This window comes from Mastigoproctus giganteus, chromosome 2 (assembly GCF_048544385.1).
Source record: "Mastigoproctus giganteus isolate SK-2022 chromosome 2, ASM4854438v1, whole genome shotgun sequence".
Classification (NCBI taxonomy): Eukaryota; Metazoa; Arthropoda; class Arachnida; order Uropygi; family Thelyphonidae; genus Mastigoproctus; species Mastigoproctus giganteus.
In genome coordinates this window covers 130,869,561-130,893,970 of record NC_143576.1, presented here as the reverse complement: position 1 = coordinate 130,893,970, position 24,410 = coordinate 130,869,561, and the positions used below count along the sequence as shown (strand labels likewise).

The 24,410-nt window shown below is 33.9% G+C and overlaps 1 protein-coding gene across 2 annotated transcripts in view; it reads right to left on the bottom strand.

Annotated features, from left to right (window-relative positions):
* LOC150089566 (uncharacterized) overlaps nucleotides 1–24,410 on the bottom strand; it is a 405,025-nt gene that overhangs the window by 296,181 nt on the left and 84,434 nt on the right. Inside the window, exons 6-7 of one of the 2 annotated variants that reach the window (XM_090389542.1) lie at nucleotides 18,813–18,905; nucleotides 9,527–9,598 (exon numbers count right to left, since the gene is read on the bottom strand). In XM_090389542.1, the coding sequence (XP_090245668.1) occupies nucleotides 9,527–9,598; nucleotides 18,813–18,905 (165 nt within the window). The remainder of the gene's footprint in view (nucleotides 1–9,526; nucleotides 9,599–18,812; nucleotides 18,906–24,410) is intronic. The other variant, XM_090389543.1, reaches the window with a different exon arrangement.

Here is a 24,410-nt window from a genome sequence, read left to right as displayed (position 1 = left end):
AATAGTAAACGAATCTAAGGAAAAAGAATCAGTTGACATTATATCCAAAGGTAGAGTAATTAGGAATCCAGTTATGAAGTGATATAATTCCAGGGATATAAGTAACATAACTTAAGATCCATAGGTGGTGTAGTTAAGGATCCAATTATAAAAGAATAGGAATTAAGTCTATGTATATGAAACAGTTCCAAGGAAACAACTATAGTATGGAAGAACAGGAATTAATTCCATGTATATAAATCTAGATGAATCCACATGTGTGAATTCACTGTGGAAATAATAGTAAATGAATCCAAGGATAAAGTACCAGTAGACATATCCAATGGTAGAGTAGTTAAGAATCTAATTATGTAAGAGTAGGAAACAGGTCTATGGACATTTTAAACAGTTCAATCTTAAGAAGGAAGAACAAGAAGTAATTCCAAGGAATCAAAAATTTTGGATGTCTCTATACCTAATAGTGATGTAGTTAGGAGATTGTATAAAGTGATATATACAAAGTTTAGTAGTAAAGACCAAAGTCATTAAAATCTGAAGGCTGCTATATAATTTTAGTGGAAAAACTAGAAACTGAGTCTCAAAGGTGTAGTATGTTAACACAAGCTTTAAAAATCCAGGACCCAATGCCAATTCTCCTATGGAACGAAAGTGGTTTTGACCAACCAGTGGTTGGTCAAAGATCATGAGGACACTCAAAATAGCTTATGCCGATGATCTGGTTATTGGAGTGGAAGGACGGTCAAGGAGGGTAATTGAAGAGCGAATCCAACCCAATCCAATCCAAGCAAGATTTATTGCTTGGGCACAACTGAATAAACTAAAAATCTCTACCAGCAAGACAAATTTTATGATTTTCTGAACTCATTTGGCATATAATAGACGTAAAAAAGTTCTAATAAACAATTCTCAAATTTCCTATGTCTCAAACAACAAATATTTAGGTGTAACACTGGATGACATTATCATTCTTACTGCATGCATCAAAACTGTTAGAAAAAAGCAGTACTCTGTGGTTAGAATCTCTAAAAAAGAATGGGAATTGACGAAGAAAACCCTTTCATTATGCTACAATATTCTTACTGATTGTGTCTTATGCCGCCAGTGTATGGTTCAGAAATGTTATCAAAGTGAAAATACATACCAAACTGATATTCTTACAACGTTCTGTTCTTCTGGCTATCAATTGTGATCCTAGAACAGTGCTTTACAGGTGCTAGATGCTTTACAGGGGTTAATGTTTATCATCTAACACCTAATAATGCTTTAAAGGTGTTAGAGGGTATGATGCTCCTTGACCTGTTTATTATATATAGAGCAATGACTCATCGTTTGAGGAAGGGCCTTGCAATGGAAATATTGGGGATTTCCTCAAATCCAGAAAACAACTTAAAGATAGAAAAGACCAGAATTTGGGAGGAACTTGTAAAGGTGTGGCAAATAAGTTGGGATGAATGTGAGCACGGATTGGTTACCAGGAAATTTGTTCCTAAAGCTGATTTTGTTTCAAAGATTCAAGTTTTCCCATGTTTTACACCTTCTATGACCACATCTTATTTACTTACAGGTCATGGTTCCCTCCATTCTATGCTCTTCGAAAGAGCATTGGAACCTGATCCTTGTTGCACCTGTGGAGGATTGGAGACATGGGATCACGTACTTTTCCATTGCCTATTATACTCACAGGTCAGATTGGCCCTACAAACCGCAGTTCCAGATCTCACGGATGCTAATGTAAACATACTTGTAGAAAATAAAACTAATTTCAAGGCATTACAGATTTTCTCTACCTTGGCTTTCAAAGAAGAGAATTGAGCTGAGAGCTCAAACTGCTAGGCAATTCACTTAATAGATCTTGAAAATTTAAAGTAATAGATAGAAATCAGTTTTGGAGCATAGTTGCCATATTGTGACAAGTCGCCTAACCTAGAACAACAATATAAAACAACAGGTGCAATTTCTACATCTAGTGTGACTAGGACTCTATTCTCAGTGACTTCTTGGACGTGGGCTTCAGGCAAAACACATTCAACGGCTCTGTATACTATCAACATTGCTGTTTTGGACAAAACTGGAGACAAAAGAACTTTCTGCTTTTTCTGTGTTGGATATTACCCATTGGACACATCTGATCTGCTTTGGAGACTGAAGCAAGCATGTACTAATTACAATTAAACTACAGCTATGATTTTGTGTAAGTACATGGCTCTGAGGTGAGGACTTGTAAAGAATCCTTCAGTTTGGGAGAAGACTTAAAACGTAATATGCTGTGTTGGTTGCCGTTGTGTATGCCTCAGTTGGGCCTTGGCAACAACTAAATGTTTATATTGTAAATAGTGTAGATGATGTAATGTTAAAAGCCATACTCGTTTTGGTGCTACCCCAGGCCTCGTTTGGACTCGGCACTATTATCACTAAACTTAATTAAGTTATGATAAATTGCTAGAATTTAAGTATCGAGTGCCATGTTTACCTAAAAATAGGTAGTAGTACTACTATGGGTACAAAGGCCACTTTATTTTTATTTTTATTATTATCTTTTTTTTATTTTATTTTATTTATTATTATTATTTTTTATTTTATTTATTTATTTTATTTTATTTTTTTATTTTTTTTGCTGGCTTCCAGGTCTGGGCAACCTGGGAGCAGGATTGCTGGCACCCACCAGTATTGCACTGCCTCCGGTGGGTGTGGGATTTTGTGCACATAAGCAGGCCGGTTTCATCTTACCTGGGGATGGGCACCAGGTGGCAGCTGCCCAAGTGTTCACTGCTCCCTGGTGGCGAAATGGCCTAGAGTTTCTACACCAACACAGAGAACAAAGGTGGAGATGGGCTACTGATTTGGAGCCACCATAATACACGTACACACATACAAGCACATAAGCCCCAGATGATGGAAATGTATATATAATTGTATATAATCTATGTAAGTTTTGTATATATATGAATGTATGTAAACTGTGTGTATTAATAAATGGGGGGGGGGGAAATGCCAATTCTACATATAATATAAACCATAACTTAAAACAAATTAATAGAAGTCAGCAAAGACTTAACATGGGTAGTTAATTATAAGTAATTTCCTGAATGATTATTAAAACAGATCCAATGGATACATGAGAAAAGTGAAAATATAATGCAGAGGGCACTCTAGTCATGGAAGAGAACAGTCAGTGGATTTTTGGCTGCTGTAAAGGGATAAGTATTTTTAATTTTCACCGTATTCTTCATTAATTAACATACTACATTGTGTTTTACAGAGATATTAAATATATTTAGTAGCTTTCATTAGCTTTTTATTTTTAATTTAATTAGTTTAGTGAATTTTGGAAGTTACGACTCCCGATATTGGCACCAATATTGTTGAACTAGCCGCCATATTGTAGTCAATAAGAAATAGCATAATATATATATATTTCGAACTCATAGCGTAAAGTAAAACTAGATAGCGTAATACAAAGCAATCAATTAGGAATCTGTTAGCTTATTATAGTACGATCAAATAATCAAAATTATTATTAATCTTATTAAATTTCATTGTTAATTAAATTATATTTAAACAGAAATCATGAATCAGACTAGAGCTGTGAAGCAAAGATCACAGACTAGCGAGAGTGCTGTGACTCGGGGGAGAAACGAAGGGGGCAATTCTCCAATGCATCACAGTCTCAAAAAATGTGCGAAATGTGAAATGTTTGCCAACCTTTCTAACACAAGACATGATCTAGCCAGGGAGGATGCCTTTGTGTGTGCTAGGTGTCTAGAGTCAAGAAATTAGGCACCAACTCAGCGTTTTGATGGGCGTTTATGAGAGCTTGAGGTGTAGGGTAAATGCCCTAGAAGAAATTAATATGAGGGGCCCATCAAGCTCTCAGCTGCTCAACTCAATGGCTGAGCTCACTCCTGTGCATCAGGCAACAGAGAGAATCGCCAAGGCAGAATGTGTTGGTCACAAAGGAACTAGTTATTGTTGGTGACTATTGTCAGGGAGATGGGGAATATATTATGAAAGGATATGTGGAACAGGACCAGGGTATGTCTGCCAGGGACAAAAGTTGATGATGTTGTAGAGCAGATAACATTTTTTAAGGGCACTAAAGGTGATATTGTTGAACATGCTGGAACTAATGACATTAAAAGTAAGAGATCTGCAGATTTACTCAACAAGTACAGGTCAATGTTGAAAAAAAAAAAAAAAAAGTTGCAAGTTAGGGTTGAATGTGAAAGTGTCTGCAATTATGCCCAGACACAATAGGAGGGAGTATATGATTGAGAGCCTTGTGGATAAATTCGGCCCTGGAGAGATTGTGCAAGGCTCAAGGGGTAGAATTTTTTCAACCTGGTCTGTGCTTGTTGACAGGAGAGACTGCTTCTACAGGGATGGGGTACACTTAAATAGAAAGGGTGCAAGAATATTTGCTGATGCTATTAAGGCAGTGTTAGGTGGGTTGGAAAACTGCTAGCTTGGGGGATACACAGACTAAAAGGCTCACAGTGGCAGCAGGCAGAGGCAAAAGTGATTCTTGCACTGCTTCTATTGGAATGAGCAGCAGCCTGGAAAGCAAGGCAATAGAAATTTCCAGGACTGCTGGGAGTCATAGTGGAACAAATAAATACAGGTTAGGATAACTAAGAGTAGAAAAAGGTGCATGTATACTTGCACATACACCAATGCTAGGAATATAGTTAATAAATTTGATGAGCCTGAAGTGCTAGTCAAGGCATCAAAGGCAGATACTGTTGGGATATCAGAGATGTGGTGTCACACAGATATAAGCAGTACAGAATTAGAATTTGGGGAGTAAAATGTGTACAGAAAGGATAGACAAGACAGGAAGGGAGGAGGGGTTAGTTAAGAAACACAAAATCTAAGGAAGTGCATCCAACTGATGTTGGTGGACAGTGCAATGTTGAGTATGTAGTAGCAGGGACATGGAGGTGATTATCCCATTATACAAGGCAATGGTCAGGCCACACGTAGAGTACTGTGCAGAGGTCTGGAGGCCTCATTTTAGGAAGGATGTAGAGTTGCTAGAACGAGTACAAAGAAGGGCAACAAGATTGGTATGGGAAACAAAGGGGTGCTCTTACCAAGAGGGGCCTAAGTTCTGCAAATTGCAGCACCTGGAGGGTAGGCACCTGCGAGGTGATCTGACTGAGGTGTATAAGGCCTTGGGTTGAGCAAACAGAATGCTGATGGGATTCTTCCTCTTGTTCAGACTAAGAACCTCGGGTGGCACAATTACAAATTGAGGAAAGATAGTTGTAGAATAGATGTGCAGAAATTTGCCTTTAGCCAGCAGGTAGTTGATTGGTGGAACAGGCTTCCATCTTTTGTTGTGGAAGCTAATAGCCTAAATAAATTTAAGGCTGAGCTGGTCAGGCATTTGGAAAGAATGGAGGTTTTTTTTTTTAAACTAATTTCTTTGCCAATTCAACACTGGTAAAAAGCGTATCAATGGTTACATTTCTAACTCTATTCAAAAATGGTTCCAGTAGTTTTAGGATGACATATTCAGAAAGTGGTTCACTAGCTGGGCACATATCATTTTTCCACAAATAAGGAAAGCCATTCAGTAAATAGCTTGAAGTTATGTCAGCTACTAACCAAAACTTTACACTAAATTTGTCTGGTTTTTTGGCCATACACTGGGTGAATCGAGCTTTAGTCTCTAAATTCATCTCATTCTCCTGTCCAGACTCATTTTCAGATAGCTTTTCTAATTCCTCTAGACAGTTTTGAATCTGCTCTTGGGTAAAACCAAAGATCACCACATTTTAGTAATGCAATCGAAATATTTAGTTGGAAATAGCTGCTGATCTATTATAATGTTTGTCCATGTGTATAGCAAGCTTTACAGTTGGAAATAAATTTGTGCCATAATTCTGAAGATAAAGAAAATTAATCATTTCCTAGATGCTCCTTCCTTGAAGAACATGTCGAATCTTTTGTACTGCTTAATTTCTTGAAAGCTGTGACATGACAATGTATAATGAAATAATTGAGGCTCCCAAACAGTTGACCACAAACTATCCAGTTCTAAATTTTTAGCACCATATGCTCTATGAGCTAAAAGTACAGCAATAAAAACATCAAGTTCTTGAATAGATGTAGACCAATTATTATCCTTCAATTGTCTTCATGCTTTGATTTCAGTGCAGTTCTGTATGTGTTTTATCATTGAAGTGTCTATAAATAAAAGAAACACCCTTAAAACAGAATCTATACACACATTTTGTCTTGCATAACAAACATAATTCACAATAACCCAGGGTTATTGTGAATTATGTTCCTTTGTAGCGAACGTCCCGCTGAAGGACCACTAGATTTTATAACTTCCTACATGTGCCCAGATTTTGAAACATGTTTGCTGATCAATGATAGACATATATAGTTTTTATGATTATGATGCCGTGTATTATTATCTATAGTATTACTTGATGTACAAGGATCAGAAATATTATTTTCACTACTACTAGATTCCTTGCCTCTTTCATCAGGAATCCATTCATCACTTTCTTCTTCTCTAAATTCATCTCACTCTCCTGTCCAGACTCATTTTCAGATAGCTTTTATAATTCCTCTAGACAGTTTTGAATCTGCTCTTGGGTAAAACCAAAAATCACCACATTTTAGTAATGCAATCAAGCTAGCACTGTAAAAATTGTTGAAATACCATTCTACATATAAAGTTTCACCCAAACTATACTAAAATGGCATGGTGCAACAATATACAATAGTGATGCCTACATACGCTCAGACTTGAAGTGGCATGCAGAGACATGAATACGTATGTACCTGGGCATGTACTTGCACAAACAATAGAGTGATTCAAATCACAAATGTTTGTCACAAAGTAAATAAATGCAAAAATTTGATTAACTATATAAAAATTATCTAATTTTATCAAAATTATTTTACAAACAGTCAAACTAACTGCTTTGGCAGTTTTAAGCATAGAGCTAAAACTTAAAAGAAAAATGTATGCAAAATTATTTGCAACTGTGCATGATGTAAATTAATAGAAAGTTAAGAAATGCCATGGATTTACACACTTCTGTAGTTAAAAGGCCTGCAAAACTGCAACAATTTATAGTAGGCAAAGTGTCAAAATGACTGTTGCGGTGGTTTTTAGTGTTAAAATTATGAATTTTTTTATGAATATCATTGAATTATGAATATATTTTATAATTTTTTAATGATCAAATCTTTTTTTATAACTCAATTCATCAGACTGGCACTATTTCTCTCCCTCTGCAACACATAAAACTAAAACTCTAAAGATGCTTTGCGTACCATACCTGTGAACTCTTCCAGTTTATTCAGAAATTGTCTGATAATCAGGTAATACTCCAGTTTTTTAAGAGACCTGATTATCAGAAAATTAAAATTTCTTCTGGTTAAAACTAAGCAAAAGAAATTTTAATTGAAAATTTCTTTTGTTTAGTTTTCTTCTGATTTTTAGTCAAATTTGTGTTATTTTTCAAACATGTAGATTTTTTAAAATTGCAAATTATAAATTTATAATTTCAAATCATGAATAAATGTAGACCTGATGGAAATTAATTTTAAAAAAAGTCATATACTGGTTTGGGAATTTTTTAAATGGCTGAAAGGGATGATATGTTGCATAGAGAAAGAGAAGTTGAAAGCTTCCTCTTATGCCGTCAGTAAAAACTGGACACTCTATTACTGACGAATGTAGTGGATTGCAAAAATTTACTTTAAAACACAGCCATAACCCGTGTGGAAGGAATGATGGAAGGAACCTTCCCCACTCTATTAACCCCTACATGGATTATCCAGAGATATTTCGTTTTTAGTTTTAAAAGTTATTTGGAACTACACGAAATATCTCGGGATACAATAATACCCGAAGCAAACAATAATACCTCCAAATTTAGGGCTGAAACATATTTTCTCAGGCATTGATATGGCTAATTTTGCATTAGCCAGGTAAATCACAAGATTTCTCAGGATTTTCTTACATCTGGCAGAAGACGACTGGCTTTTGTTTTACTTATACTGTACAGCAATGTCAGAACAGTAGCGTGCTTTCCTGTGCCACCAGTAAGCAAAATATAATTTGCCGTCCTAAATGCAGAATACTGAACCCACGAAAATAATTCACAAAAACAATATCTAAAAATATTTCGGCGCCGTCCTGAACTGCGGTGCATAAGCGACACTTACCTCGCCTGTCCACTTGCGGCGGCCATGTGTCAGAATGTAGTTAGTTCCCAATTATTGCTTGTGGCGGGAGGTTACTGCTTGTGCGTTCCACTTGATTTTTTAAATTTATTTATATAATGAGTAGTGAAGAGTGTCTTTCTGTTCCTTTCTTTTAGCTCAAGCACTACTTTATTAAAAAATCTGTATAATTTGCACACTTTTTGGCATACACGAGATAACTCTGGATAGCCCAAATGGGTTAATTACTCCCATATATTTTTTCTACAAAAAAAATTAATAAAAAACACAAAATACTATACAATGAGCATTCGCATGATGCATACTTTTAATCTGTAAAATTAAAAAATTCGATCCGTTACGGCGCATTTTTCGGAAAAAAATGTTCTGGGAAGGGGTTAATATGCTACCACAAGTCATCAAGGAAGGCTATAGGTGAGGTGGAAAAATGAACAGGATGGCAAATAACATCAGTAATTTATGTGTTTATTGAATGTAGTTATTCCTTCAGTAAATAAAAAGAAATGGAAATGGCATTTATCAAATAAACACAGCAGCCATCAAATTTTCACGGAAAAATAATTGTCAGTACGCTGTGTTCTGATAGACAAGTGGTGGAGTAATGGCTAGAGCAGCATCACATAACTGGATAAAAAAAAATAGAATTTGTCAAACCTTCAGATTTTGGGAATCCAAATATAGGATCCCAATTGTACTTTTTGTCATTCTATTTGGAATACTGATTAAAGGCTAAAATTTTAGTGTGAATCAATATGCAGATAACATGGTAAAATTTCCCCAGCTGATTTTATATTAACTCTAGGGGCCAGTTTATTTCCAAAAAAATATATTCTCTTAGGTCTTACAGCTTGTTGCAAACTGATTATTGGATTCATTATAGCCCATGAGCATAAATTCAAAATAGCCCATGAGCATATATTTCTGCTAAGACTTGCAATAATGATATTTGAATGATCATTTGTTTCCTTAGCCAATAACTGAGACCAATACTTAAAGCAGCTCTGTTCTTTTCATTGCTAAGTTAGATGAAACAAAAACAAAATAATTTTAAATATTTGATATTTTTTATGAAAAATAATATTGAACCCAATGTTATGCTTCAGAGAGAACCAATCTCAAAGCAGAAATTACACAAATGTCTTGTTTGACTGATAAGAAGAATGATAAACAAATCAAATATACAAATTTTGATGTTGTTTTAAGCAGTTTATATTCTATACAAACAATTTAAGAGAAACAGATATTTTCTTAACAATTGCTTACACATGCATTATAAATAAACATTATGTGATATTAATTCAATAAACAAACATACCATTGCTTGGTACTAGATCGACTGCATGCCGATAAAATGTTTCAGCCTGGAGTGACTGGCCTCGATATCTAGCTAAGCAAAAAAAAAAAAAAAAAAAACCACCAAACAAAAAAACAAAAGCTCATTAAATATGCTAAAAAAGGTTCACTAATGACAAATATATATATATCAGTTATTAACTGATGTTTAATTGTTGAATATTTTTAAAAACTCTTTAAAATTCTTCTAGCTTCCCAGTCTCATTTCCCAATCATACAAACTGAATAATTTAGGTTTATAATAATTAAGCAAATATACATTTTTAAACCCTTATAAATGAAAGCCAGAATTCTTTTGAAACTTCTGTCATACCATTCAAAATGACAATTTTTATAATGATGGGCTCATGTAACGATACCTAAATTAAACCATATATAAAACTGTTGCTCAATGAAACAAAAGCTGGAAGGTGCTATCTAATTAAGACTTCCTCTCCCCACAAAACCTAAAAGTGAATATAAAAGGTACCTTTTGTGTTCTCTTAACGAGTGTCTATGGTCATCTTTTGATTTACTTTTTGACTTTGAAACCTGACTTTCTCCAATTTAAATTGCCTAATAGAGAGGTAATTTTTCTTAATTTCAATCTCAACTTCAAGTGGCTTCAATTTTCTGGTTTTGCACAATCAGATAATGCTGATGCTTTTGCTATTTTTAATGATTTCACAAAACTTGTTCATTTACCTACTAGAATATCATACGACCTAAAACCACACAGCCACACAGCCAATATTCTATATATTTTCCTCACCAACTCATGAAGAAAAATTTTAAAAGTTTTCAGTGCGTAGCGTTTAAGTACCTGAGATCCCAACTTGGTGATGGTCACTTCTCCAATTGAACCTCTGTCCCATCACTGTTCTCAGCTTTGTGTATTTTGAAATTACTGTATAAGAATGCAAATTCAGATGGCCTATTGATTTTTATTCTTCATTTTCTTGGTTGGAATACTATTAAATATTCTGATCCTAATATTTTCTGAGATTACACTGATGAAATTATTTTTGTAAGGATGAAATCCTTTATTCCTCACTCTTGTCCTTTATTTAAACCAGTGGTTCCCTAGTCCCATGTTTTTTTTTTCACAGATTGTCTGCCCATCATTTTTATCGATTAATAATTAACTTATTTTCCCATTTAGTACCATATCTCTAAATTAAAAGCATTTATGTAGAAAGTATTAATTTTTCAAAATTTCATAAAGACACTCACTCCACAGCCTAACACCATCAAAAATTTACACAAGTCACACAAAACTCCCAGACTATCCAAAAGGGTGCAGTAAGATTAACTGATTATCAATCACTTACAAGCTCAATCCAAGTACTCTTCTTCCAAATTAGAATCTGTATTACATCTATTTCTTCCACACCAGTCCAAACACATGCATCAAGTAAATTATTCAACTTCTACTCGTAATTCAACTCCAAACTCACCAAACCAGATTTTCCTCATTCTGCGCTCTTGTCTCTCTAACTGCTTTCCTTCATAAGCATTTGCGGAATATTGCAATTTATGGAAATTCAAATTCAACATCAACATGTAATATCAGAGGGTTCAATGCCTTTTATGCTTGGGGTACTGTTAAAACAAAAAAAAAAAAAAAAAAAGAGGGGGGGGGGGGTTACAACACCATAATAGGCAGAATCCGTGGCATTGCAGAATCCACGGATTCCAAACTGGTGGTGTTAAAATGAAACAAAAAATGTAGTTTATACAAAATAACATTATCTGCAAGATCATTCACCCAACAAATGCATAAATTCCACCATTAGATCTTTGTACATGGAATTCAACTCCAACAAAGCAAAACAATATTACCACAAAATAAAATACCAAATGGTCACAATTAAAATATCCTTAAAGCTGCCTAGAGCATGATCTAATGGAGGAAATGCAACCAAATTTGGCAGTTATGTTTTTCAATGCAGAAAAGCATTACATGAAAAACAAAATTAGTTCCAAAAATTAGCCCAACTGGGGAAAAAGTTTTGCTGTGAATAACTGACCTGTTACTTGATATGTGTGACTGTGCATACCAAATGAAGAACATACCTTTAATGCTGGTGAGTCAACAGTGTCACTTTATTGTTTGATATTTTCATGTAACAATGTTATCAAAAACAAAACAGGTTGCATGACTGTTATCAAGAAAGGAATACCATACTAGTAATGCTAGCACAACATTAATGGTATGTTGTGCTAGCAATTAATGGTATGTTGAGTTTCTTATCTACTTTTTTTTTTTTGCCAGTGCAGCAAAAGCCTGTGGCTTCCTTGCACTATATGACGAATACTATTACTATTTCAAGAACTTCATCAGTGTGCCGCTTCTGAACCACTTTTCTTCAATCTTTTTAAACACATCAAACATTTCTATTCATACCTCTGCTTGTTTCTTTTTTTTTTTTTTTTTGTTCATTTGTTTCTTTTTTCCTTTTTTAACTCACACTCATGTTTCTTCCATCATTACTAGTGACGGATTGTGGGTACATGGATATGACAAGGAAGCAAAAGGCCTATTACTCTCAATTAGGGACTCCATCTTCTTCAAGGTTTGATCGAGATTGTCTCTTCTCCAAGAGACAATCTCGATCAAACGTAAAAATCCTGATTATCATACTTTTTGACTTACAGGGTAATGTTATATGAATAATTCTTAACTTCTCCGACAAGATTCCAGAATATATTTATTTGTTATTAAAAATATACAAATAAAATCTAAATAACTTAATGTTTTAAATAATTAAATAATGGGAGGTGTCATGTTTTTGTTTTTTTTTTTTTTTTTGTTTTTTTCTTGGCTGATGCTATATAAGCTTGCTTTCTTGCATAATTTTCCACTGCTAATGCTACCTCTGATTAAAATGTACAATAAAATATTACTGTAAAATATTTGAAATATACTGAATTAAAAGCATTAAAAATATAATGAAATAATATCTAAAACACAGGAGCTTACAGTATCTGTATGTTACCTTTATCGACTATAACATTTGCAAGGAGGCAGTGAGTATAAATACATAGGGGGAAAAAACAACCAGTGATGGTTCTTGGAATCTCATGCACTATCAATGATTTTAACATCATTTGACCAGAGTTCATGTCCATCATGCCAGCAGTGCTTAGCTATTGCTGATTTGTTAAAATCAACAATCTGAATGGATGTAATGTGGCCTTTCAAGCAGTTTCTTCAGGGAGCAGATGGTTTTATCAACGTAACTTGCATTACAGTCTCTACATGGTATACTGTAAACCACCCCACTTCTTTGCATAACTGGTATAGGAGTTTTTTAAAGGGGGGAGGAATGATAAACATTTTGTAGTTTCTTGCCAGGAACTTGCACAGTGTTAATACTGTAACTGTGCAAAATCTTAGCAATACCCTGAGATATCCTTGGGTAGAAAGGAATGGCTTGCATTCCTTTTTACCCATGAATTTTCCAGTATATCACATAGAGACTGTAATGTGAGCTATACTGGTGAAGCCATCCACATTGTCTATAGCAGGGGTGGCCAACTTAATTTGTGATGCGATCTACTTTTTTCCTTCAAAATGTGAAGCGATCTACCATCTCAAAAATTTCGTTGCACAAGGTTAAAAAAGTTAATCAACACATATTGAAAAATGTTGTTTATAAATTTTAAAATTCAATACAATTCAGAATTCTTATTTTAAATTCATACGTATTTAAATTTTTAATTTATGCAAAGTTTGTGTCTTCATGTCATCTGCCAAGCTTTCAAAATTGGGGATATAATGTGATGTCCAACCGTAAAGAATCTTCTGTATGCAAGTCTGTAAGAGCACATCGATTCTTCGTCTTTGTTTGTTTCAAATACGAAAAGGCTGATTCACACAGATATGTGGAACCAAAACAGAAATTTAAAAGTTCACTGCATTTTTTTTTACATTTGGGTACTTTCTCGGCAAACATTTTTCCAAAATGTCTTCTTCTGATGATCTGGCTTTTAGAAAGATATCATTTTGCAATGTAATAATTTCATTTCCAAGTAATATTTTCTCCATGTGAAAAATCGCAGCGATTTTTTCTGCAATTTGCTTTGCATCTAAGTGGACATTAAATGGATCAGAAATATATTGAACAATGCCTTCAATTGTTTTAAAATCACTGATTCTGGTTTCAAAATCGTCCACAACATTCTCAATTTCAGAAACATATTTTTTTTTTTTTTTTTTTGTCCTCGCCTTTTCCCATTATTATATGGGGTCAGCGTTTTTATTGTTTTGGCATGCAATTTTTACGGCCGGATGCCCTTCCTGACGCCAACCCTCACCCTTTATTCGGGCTGAGGATATGTGGTGGTCATTCCCTGACCTTCCGCATCCTCCGTATTTGGTGGTCACAGGCTCGAACCCCGGTCTAATCAAGAAGCGTGTGCTATGCACTACTGCTCCTGCCCACCTGGCTACGGAGGTGCCCAATTTCAGAAACATATTTCTCACTATTAAATTCAAAAACAGGATATTTTTGCAAATGATTGAATTTTTTATTTCTTTGAGATCCTTAGCCATTGCCAAAAATTGATATTTATGTGCAGAAATACTACTAATCATGTCACCCACATTTTAATTTTTTCCTTGTAATTCCAAATTCAGATCACTTAATTTACTGCTAAAATCTTCCAAAAAAGCCAGATCACGCAACCACTCTGTATCTTGTAGCTGCTGATAATCATCTCCCCTTTGATCAACAAATTTTTTAATTTCATTCAGCAAATTAAGAAATCTCTGTAGAAACTTACTCCGACTCAACCACCTCACATCTGTGTGTAATATCAGATCTGGTTCTTTTTCATCGAGTTGCATTTTGAAAAGTCTCCTTTGGAGAGATTGTCCTCTGATGGAATTCACGATTTCAAAAGTGATGTCTATAACACTTTTAGTATTTAATCTTTTGCTGGCTAACACTTGTTGGTGGATGATACAGTGGTAATTCAAAAAATCTGGGAATTCATCATCCTTTTGGCACAATGCGATGAATCCGTTAAGACGCCCCGACAATGCTTTAGCTCCAGGTTGTTGTTACTGATACGTGTTTAAATAGTAGTAATTTAATTTAATTTTTTCAATAAAATGTTTGAATGAGTTAATGATATCAACACTTCTTTTAACAAAACCATACCCAGCAGTTCTTCTCTAGTGGCAGAATCATCGAAAAACATACCAAAAAAACGAGCAATTGAGCTGTATCACTGACATCTGTAGATTCATCCAATTGTAAAGAAAAGGACACAATTAGCAATTGTTCACATTTTTACCCATTTTTTTGATGCATCACATCACAGTATTTCGAGATAATTGCAGATCTTGAAAGGCACTTTTAATTTCATTTTTGTTCTTAAAATTTTCAAAAAAGAATCTGTTGTTTCTAAAAATGCATCTTTGATGAATTAACCATCAGAAAATTATTTGCATTGTTCTGCAAGAAGATGACTCACTTTAAATGATGCTACAGTTACTGCTTTAGATTGTAAATTGAAGAAATTTTGTTGCACGATTAATCTAGATTTAAGTTCTTCTAATTTATTTTTTCTAAGGTCACTATTCAGCGGAAAATCCAATTGGTATTTACCATGGAGTGCCTTTCTAAATTTCCTTTTTTGGGTATAGCCACAGAAGCATTGCAAATCAAACAGCAACATTTTTCTTTCACCATTACAAAAAAGTATTCTAGTTCCCACTCTTGATGAAAATGATACATTTTACTCTTTTTTGTAGTATTCAATTTAAATCAAAAGGTATTAAATTAACATATAAGTACTGTCTAGTTATTAAATGAGCAAAGCAATGCTTACCGATTAAAACACTTTAAGTTGCGCGAACCGGAAAAATATTCTGTCTGAACAGCTAATGTAGGATAATTGATGAAGAGGATTCCCGAATGAGGAAGTTGTTTCCAAAAGAACCGGACAAACACACCACCGTTTATTGCTCCGTTTGGTTACATCCTTATAAGAATCAGTTTTGAATGCCTTTGTGATATTTCTCTAAAGCTATTTCTGGAGGTCACGACCATAAAACAATAAAAACAATTTGCACTTTTCTGTTAGTGCAATCTAATTATAAACGAGTAATTAATCTTATTGCATTTGCAATAATATCTACAACTGGAATTCTGTGGAATTTTATGTTATAATGGTGAAATGTGTTTCTCTTTCAATGAAGCCTTCAATCATGCAAAAAAAAAAAATAAATAAATAAAATTTCAAAATCTGCTCTTCATTCCTATTTTTGAAACTTAGTTAAAAAAAATAATAATAAAAATAAATAACGCGCAGGTAGCGAAACTCTCTGCGCAATATAAAATTTTGGCAGTATACCTGACAGTGCAAATCAACGGATGACTGTATATTTAAAATTCGTCGTGATCGACCAAAATTAAAACCGCGATCGACTTGTTGGCCACCCCTGATCTATAGGACTGCTTGAAAGACGTTACATCCATTGAGAATGCTCATTTTAAACAATCAACAATAACTAATTGTTTAAAATGAGCACTATTGCCTGGAGGGATATGACCACCAGTCAAATGATGTTCAAATTATTGACAGTGCATGAAATTAAGATCTGTTGTTGGTTGGAATCCTCCCATATATGTAGCACTTGACACACTTTGAACAGAAATGTTGGTATGCAAATACATTCCATCTTCGAATCTGTAGCACTGTGTAAGTTGAATCAATGTTGCCCCCAGTCTTCTCTTCCCCATTACTACCCAGCACCTTCCTCTCCTTTCAAGCAATTTGTGAATGACCGGAGATTACACTAACCTCAGTCTGTCAGAAATTTCTCTCCCCTTCCCCAATTCTTTACTTTTATTCTATGTTGACACTTTCACATTGTTTTTTTTTTTTTTTCCTACGTATTTATATTCACTGCCTCCTTGCAAATGTACAGAACTTTGATAATGGTAACATAAAGATGCCGAAAACTCCTGTATTTTAAATATTTTATTTTATTTGTATATTTTTAATAACAAATAAATAAATTCTGAAATCAGGTAAGTGCAGCCTTGAATTATTCATGTATCCAGTTTCCCAAACTCTGAGGGTTTTTCAGTCACAGAGCAATGATCATAATGAATTTGTTCCACATGACCAACTGGGAACCAGGAATACTTTGATACAGTTCTATTGGGATTAAGCGATACGCTGTTCAGAGAAAATAATATCTACAAAAATATCTGCTATTTTCCATCTATCTGCTATACACATTAGATTTATTTTATTTTATAGTTAAACTGGGAAACAAACAACCGAAAATTCTGTTCAGCTATAGTCCAAGCTCTGTTAAAACCTGATGGTTCTATTGCATCCTTAGCTAAAGTTAAAGCCAACTTTATCTTATTTTTACCACTTTCTACTTTTTTTTACATTCTGCTTTTCATTTAACTCTTTAATTGATGATTTTGGTACATAATCTTGTACCATACTCAGTAAATGCCACTCAATGCCTTCTGTTGGAAGAATGTCAGAAGTTGGAAGAACGATTTTTACTTGCCTGTATGCAAATCCCTTTGATCAATGAAAACATGCATGTGTGTCAATTACCCTTGAGAGTGTCCAGTCCAAGGAGGTCGAAAATATGAAAGGTCACTTATTAAAGTGTCAGGGTCCATAGTGGAGAGCATCCATTTTGGGGAGGTAATTTGACATGTAATTTCTAATACTTTGTCAATAATATTATTCTAATAATAATATTTCTAATCTAATACTCTGGTCAGGATTCAAGCCTGAGTATCAAAAAGAGTACCATTAAGAGATTTCACTGTAGTAAGAAAAAGTGTTAGGTCCCATAAATTTAATACAAATGAAACAAAGTATGAAATAATTAAGCATGCCAACAGCAGAGAATCTTTAGTCTCACTCGGATGCTCAGCAGAATTAAACCAGTTTACTGTATTCAATTGTGAAGGAATAGGATAAAACTAAAGATCGTGTAAAAAACAAGAAATATGCAGTTCATTATGACAAAAAGGTGAGATGTATCAAGGAATTTACTAGTGAAAATAAACAAGCTGAACTACAATTTGCATAGGAGTTTTCCAAAATTGTTGACGGAACCTCACAAAATGAGAAATTAACTGAGAAAAGACATTAGCATTTCTAATACTAACTTCTGTTTATCACAAAAAAGTACTTGATTTCTTGGGGGGGAAAAAAAAGTAAGCAAGTATTTTTTAAATACATCATTAAATGTTCAAAAAATTGTAAATGCCATTGTAATTAATACCTAACCAACATTTCATTTTTTTTTTTTAAACTTTAATGCATAAAATGTCTGTTCTCAAATACAAGCACAACCAAACATGCATCTTCAAAATTTCTCCTTCCTGAGCTTTCTTGCACTAATATGAAATTACATACAGGCTATTGTCACTTTGAGGACCATTCAATAACTATTTCTCTAATTTGTAATAAACTGTGTCAAAAAATACCTTGGACAGTAACACAAGTTAATATATTGTGAGTATGAATTACATAGATGCTAATTAAAATATATTAAAATAAGGAAAAATAATGTCCATATGAAATAAGAAATTTTATTTATTGTAATGCAACTACAAAAATATATAGTTGTTTATGTAGCAGATTCCCTGCTGAATATGACATAAAAAATCAGCATACACCACAAAAATGAGCTGAGTGCTGACCTGACAATAAGGAGATTCATCATACTTCAACACTTGTTTGCCTCAGTCTAATAGTGAATTATTTTTGGGTTATTTTCACACTTGAAAACAGAATGGTTTTCAAGTGTGAATTAACAAAAAAAAAAACAAGGGTCAAAAATTAAATTACTCACATGTGACGAATGACAGTTTAAGAGATGGATAGAAGCATACTCATATTATCTTGAATTACAGCTAAATGATGTATCACAATGTGCAACACCCATTTGAACCAAAGGGTGGAAGGATCTTGATTGGCACAAATAAAAATAAGATCAATTTTGTGTTTTCACCAATGCATGCTATAATCAATCTATCAGAAAGTTTCCACACCAGTTTATAATCTTAAAAATTTAATATCTTAGTTAGTTGCCCTATCCTATTTCTATTTATTTTAATAACTAATAATTATTAGTTATTAAAAAAATACTAATAACTTTTAATTAAATTTATTCTAATAATTATTCTAATAACTAATAATTAATTTATTGTAATAACTAACTAGCAGAGCAGCATTAAAAACAATTAAAAGAAACATATAATAAGTTTTACCTATATCACCAAGGTGGACAAGACAATACTGGCAAATATATAGCAATGATGATTTGCGAGGACGGTGTACTGAGGAATACCTGCTTATCCACTCTGAAAATAAAACTAACCATTAGAAAGTTTTAAGTCCCCCCCCCCAAAAGTAACTTAATGCCTATTCCAAATTTCACTGAAGTGCAAAAAAAAAAAACAAAACAAAACCTGTTCCTAAAAATATTAAATTATGGGCACAAAAAAGATTGTTGCAGAACAAATGTGCAGAAATTCACATTTAGCCAAAGAGTAATCAATTCCACCTAATGTTATGGAGGTGGGTGCTTGAATAAATTTAAAAAAAGGTTTGGCCAAATTATTGGTACAATGGTGAAATTACTCATGTTTAGTCTCTAGAGCAAAGTTTCCGGCATCCCCCTCCCCCCCATACTTCTCCTTCAACCCATGCACGGCACTAAGTACTATAGGTTTTGATACCTTTCGTGTTTGGGGTTTTCATAAAAAAAAAAAAAAAAAAAAAAAATTAAATGCATTTCCCCCCACCCAGCTGGTAATATATAAGGTTTGCTTCCCTGCATCATGTTGCCAATAGTAATACAGGTAGAATGTCAGAAATCCAGCTGTCCAAAAACCAGGTTTTTTTTTGTTTTTTTTTTGCAAAACTGGGACATTTTAATTTTATAAAATTTGTTCTCTGAAAATTACTATCTAAAAGATCTTTACTTTTATTCCAACAAAGTGTATTAAAAATCATCTTCTCCAGTTAAAAACTTTCCTACGCTTTATGTTACTTTCTTCCTGTTTTAATTTTTTCCCTCATTATTTAATTTTTCTGATGGAATAGTAACCAAGCAATTGTAGGTGATCATTCCTGTAATTTCATGGTACCAAGTTTCTTGTTTCTAAATTTTAATTAACAGCCTAAGGGATATAAGAATAAAGTAATGTAGTTAGTCTATAAAGCATTTAGGGCGTAAGCCTCAAGCTATGGAAAAGTCTAGACTATGTATAAGTATAGTGCGAAAGCATCAATAATACATAGCCAAATCTGAATGAACAGAATATTAGCAAAGCGGCATCGTTTTAAGTTATATCTCATATTGTGAATACCTTCACAACGAGTTGCCATGATATTGCACTACTTCGAATAAGTAACGCTGCACCTGAGGAGAAGACTAATGTTACTTATTCTCAGATGGATACCACCACCCAGCACCATTTCAGGGCTATTTGGCCCTTCTTCGTGGAGTTATACTTCATAACTGTTTTGCCATCATTGCATCACTCGGGTACCTACTCACCCACCTCTCTCATATTGTGGAGTTATACCTCATAACTGTTTTGCCATCATTGCATCACTCAGGTACCTACCCACCCACTGAAGAAGGGCCAAAAGCCCTGAAACGGCACCAGGGGAGCCTGATGAGTCCGGAGTTTTCAAGAATAGGTAACAACAGTCTTCCCCACTGGGGAAGCATTGCCTATTTGAGGAGTTTATATGAGTTTTTCAGTGGTGTGAGTTGAAGGAGTTACTGTCCCTTTCATTCTTCTACACCGTTTCTTTTCCTCTTCCACTCCTACTATTACTTTCCCTCTACTTTTTTGCTTTTCTAAGTCTAATAGGGACAAGTGGATAGTTGAGTTATTATCCCACACATATACAAAATATGCCCTGAAACGGTGCCGTCTGGGTGGTGGTATCCATCTGAGAATAAGTAACATTAGTCTTCTCCTCAGGTGAAGTGTTACTTATTCGAAGTAGTGCAATATCATGGCAACTCATTGTGAAGGTATTCACAATATGAGATATAACTTAAAACGATGCCGCTTTGCTAATATTCTGTTCATTCAGATCTGGCTATGTATTATTGATGCTTTCGCACTATACTTATACATAGTAATGTAGTTAATAAAAATTAATTAACCACATATCTGACAATTCATATTTGGTTAGATTTATTATCCAAAAATGAAAAAATTGGCAGTTTCCAGTCCTGAAAGGATGGAAAGGATGTGGGAGAAATATCAGACATTAAACTAAATATTAGGTAATAAAAATAGGCTGACTGTATAAAACTGAAACAAAAGGAAAATAAATAATGTCACAAATCACTCTGTTAAATAGCAGTGGAAATTACCCTATTAAATTTATTTTTAATTTCTAGAAAAAAATATATATTTCGGGGGTTTCTGAATTCTGCTTGGACAAATCCAACACTATCCTTTCTTAATGAATTACAATACTTATTTTATGTAACTTTTATTTTTTAATAAAAAATTTATTTACAAAACGCTGTTTTTTATTATTGTTATCACTTGTTATTTTCAAAAAAATCAAAAATATATTAATATTTCTGAAATTTAAAAAAAGTTTCAGACATAAAATATAGACATGACTGTTAGTCGAGTTCATTTTGTAGTTGCAAAGAGAGTTAAGTATGCAAAATTTTAATATACGTGCAAGAACATGTATTTCAAATTATGATGCCTAAAAATACTTCTAAAAATTTTAAAATATATTAACTACTTTTATTCGCTATTAAAATTTAAAAAATGTTTAAAATTTTTTCACACGATTTTAAATTTTTTTCAAATTTATTTCTACACTGTAGGCACCAAATTTGAAACATGTTTCTCACTTACCACACACACTAGCATCACTCATGACTGAATGTAGTCCTTCATGTTGTGAATATTGTGTTTTGTTTATTTATTTATGTGAAAGCAATAACAAATCTTTCAACAAAGCATGGGAAACTGCAGATTTACTTGTGGGAGTGAAAATACATTAATCTTGGACTTCGGACAAGCATATAATTCAAAACTTTGCAGTTATGTTAGCATCTATCATGTATCCTGCTACTCTTCAAGTAAAGGTTGCATAAATGGTGGTGTGGCAGCTGACAATTGACAGCATTTAATTACTCTACAAAAACCATTAAAAAATTCAGAAATTATTGTAGTACAAGTTTAACTATAATTAGGAATCTAGGAACACATTGAGATTTTTAAGCATTAATTAAAGAAAATATGGTAGTATTATTAAAGGGTAACACGGGAACATTATTAAAGGGTTGCACAGCAGCAAAATACCACCACTCCTGGTTTAAGTATTCTACAGAATGGAGTTAGGGTACGGAAAACAGAAACAAGAAATCCACCAACCTTATGATAAATAATCTGAACTTTTATTTATTAATTTATTTTTTTAATTGTAACCCTAAACACAAAAGATTAATGGAATCAATAGTGCTCTAATACCATGTACAGGTTGAAAATACAGCATTGATAATGTACTTAGATTTCTGCAGACTATAAGTTCAGAACGTTACATGAGGAGGAAGACTGTTCCAAATAAGACAAGTCGAAGGAATATATGAAGAAGAAAACTTAGTCCAGTAAGTTTAAACTTGAACTGTGAACACATGATAACTTGTTGCACTGTTCAGTGGTTTGGAGGAAAGGATGGAAAACAGAAATATCTGTAGAAAGATGTGCAACAGAAAATGAACAACATCTGTGGAGTGAGCTTGTAAGTGACAGATCATTAATTAACTGAACTGTCTTCTTTTAGACAAAATCGAAGAGTTTAGGAGAATTTTTGGGGAGCACCATCCCAAAACCTTTCTTAAACTTCTCAAAGATGTGGAAATCATATTTAAGATAAAATAAATTTGTAATTTGCAAAGAGTAGCAGCTGTTCACAAAAATTGCAAATTACTTCTTATTGCGAAGCCAATAAGAAGTAATATCTGCGATATGCTTATGAAGATGAGTGTGGGAGCAGCAGATGATGTTTGCAAGGCATGAAAAAGTGGTATAAATTAAGTGTAGTGTAATCAACTAATAATGTCTCAATATAAACATTTTTATACCATGAAAACTGCTGTTATTGCAACAAGCGCTACTTGATAGGCATTACGCAAACTATTATTAGAGAAAACAATGAACCACAAAATTAAAATGACAAAATGAAAAAAGCAAATTAACAAGCAAGAACCAGTACTCACCCAGGGAAACACAGCAGCCCAGAAACCTGAAAAGATAAGGTTTCCATGCACTAGTGAACACTCACTAAAAGTAAAAAAAAAAAAAAAAAAACAACAACAATCTGATCATAAGTGCATCTACTTCACCCTGTGCTGATTTGCTTTTTTTTATATTTATTTCATCATTTCCAGTTAGTAGTTTCATTGTTTTCTCTAAATTGTTTATCTACTCCCATAACTCACAAAAAGAAATAATTTTTGGAATCACTTATGAAAATACGTCTTTCTGGATTTGTGAAGTAAAATGGCAAAAGATAAGTGAAAAAATAGAATTAAAATACATGATGGAATAAAGGATGCAAGATGGATTTAATTAAATGATAGAATAGAATTAAAATAACAGAATAAAGGATTTCATCTGGAAGGGTCTCATCTCTTCAAGAATTACAAGGAATCAGTGCCTGAAACAACCAAAGAGGACATTCCAAAAATTTCTAAACTTGCCAAAGGGCTGGATGCAAATCACTAACAAACAAAGTACTTACCCAGGGCACTGTATGTACACAGGGCAGACTTCTGTAATAAATGATCATGGTGGGCTTGCTTTGCCACGCCCAATGTTTAATTCTCAGAAATGGGTTTAATGAATCTTTGCTCACATACATGCTCTTTGCTAAGATGCTTTCTAACAGCAGGCTGCTACTTGAAGGGGATGCTAAGTGCCTAAGTTGAACAGGCAAAAAATTCTTCTTTGGTTAGGGATTTGGGAAAGTACTTTTCCCCCTAAGTTTATTTAGGCTTACAGTAATACCTCTCATACAATAGGTATGCCCCCTCTTGCCTTGGGAAATAAGTATGAAGGAGCTTCTCTTTTCATCAATATGAGGGTTACTAAGAAAGTACTGCAGCTGCTGAAACCATATGCAAACACGTGCGTGACATGATGGATGGCTACCCTTTGGACAGGAATCACATGTAAGTACTCTAGCAGCCTTGATTAAAAATAGGACAAACTGTTGCAGAAAAATAGAATACAATATCCAAAGATATAGGAAATATCATATACAGGAAATGTAGGATAAGTAGAAGCACTGAACATGCCTGACAGTGATGACATGTTCATCCCCCACCCAGACCACTGCAGCTAACCAGAAGCAGTCTGGATGAGTGATGGTTCTGCTTCGACACTTCCCCAGCTGTTTCTGTGGCCCAGTGATGGGCCATCCCTTTGTCCCACCTTTCCAAGACCAAGTTGGTTGATTTTGGGAAGAAAGAGAAGGGTTGGGTTTTTCTCCAGGGAGTTGGTTTTTTTTTTTTTTTTCCCCCTTCTGCACCCTGACAAACCGACCCATATTTATCACAGTAGTTAAGTATGGCAGCTTGTTAAGTAGTAAGCAAGGTTTTTTGCTGACCTGCTTGCAAGCTGGACTACAGCATAGTGGTTGCTTAGTCACTCCAGATTGTGGACATAAATTCATTTCTGGTCACAGTTTTCATGACAATTTTTCAAATAAATGAAACACCAAACAAACAAATAGCATAATTGAGAGTGGTTGATTGGTGGAACAAGCTTCCATCCATTGTTGTGGAAGTGGATAGTCTGAATAAATTCAAG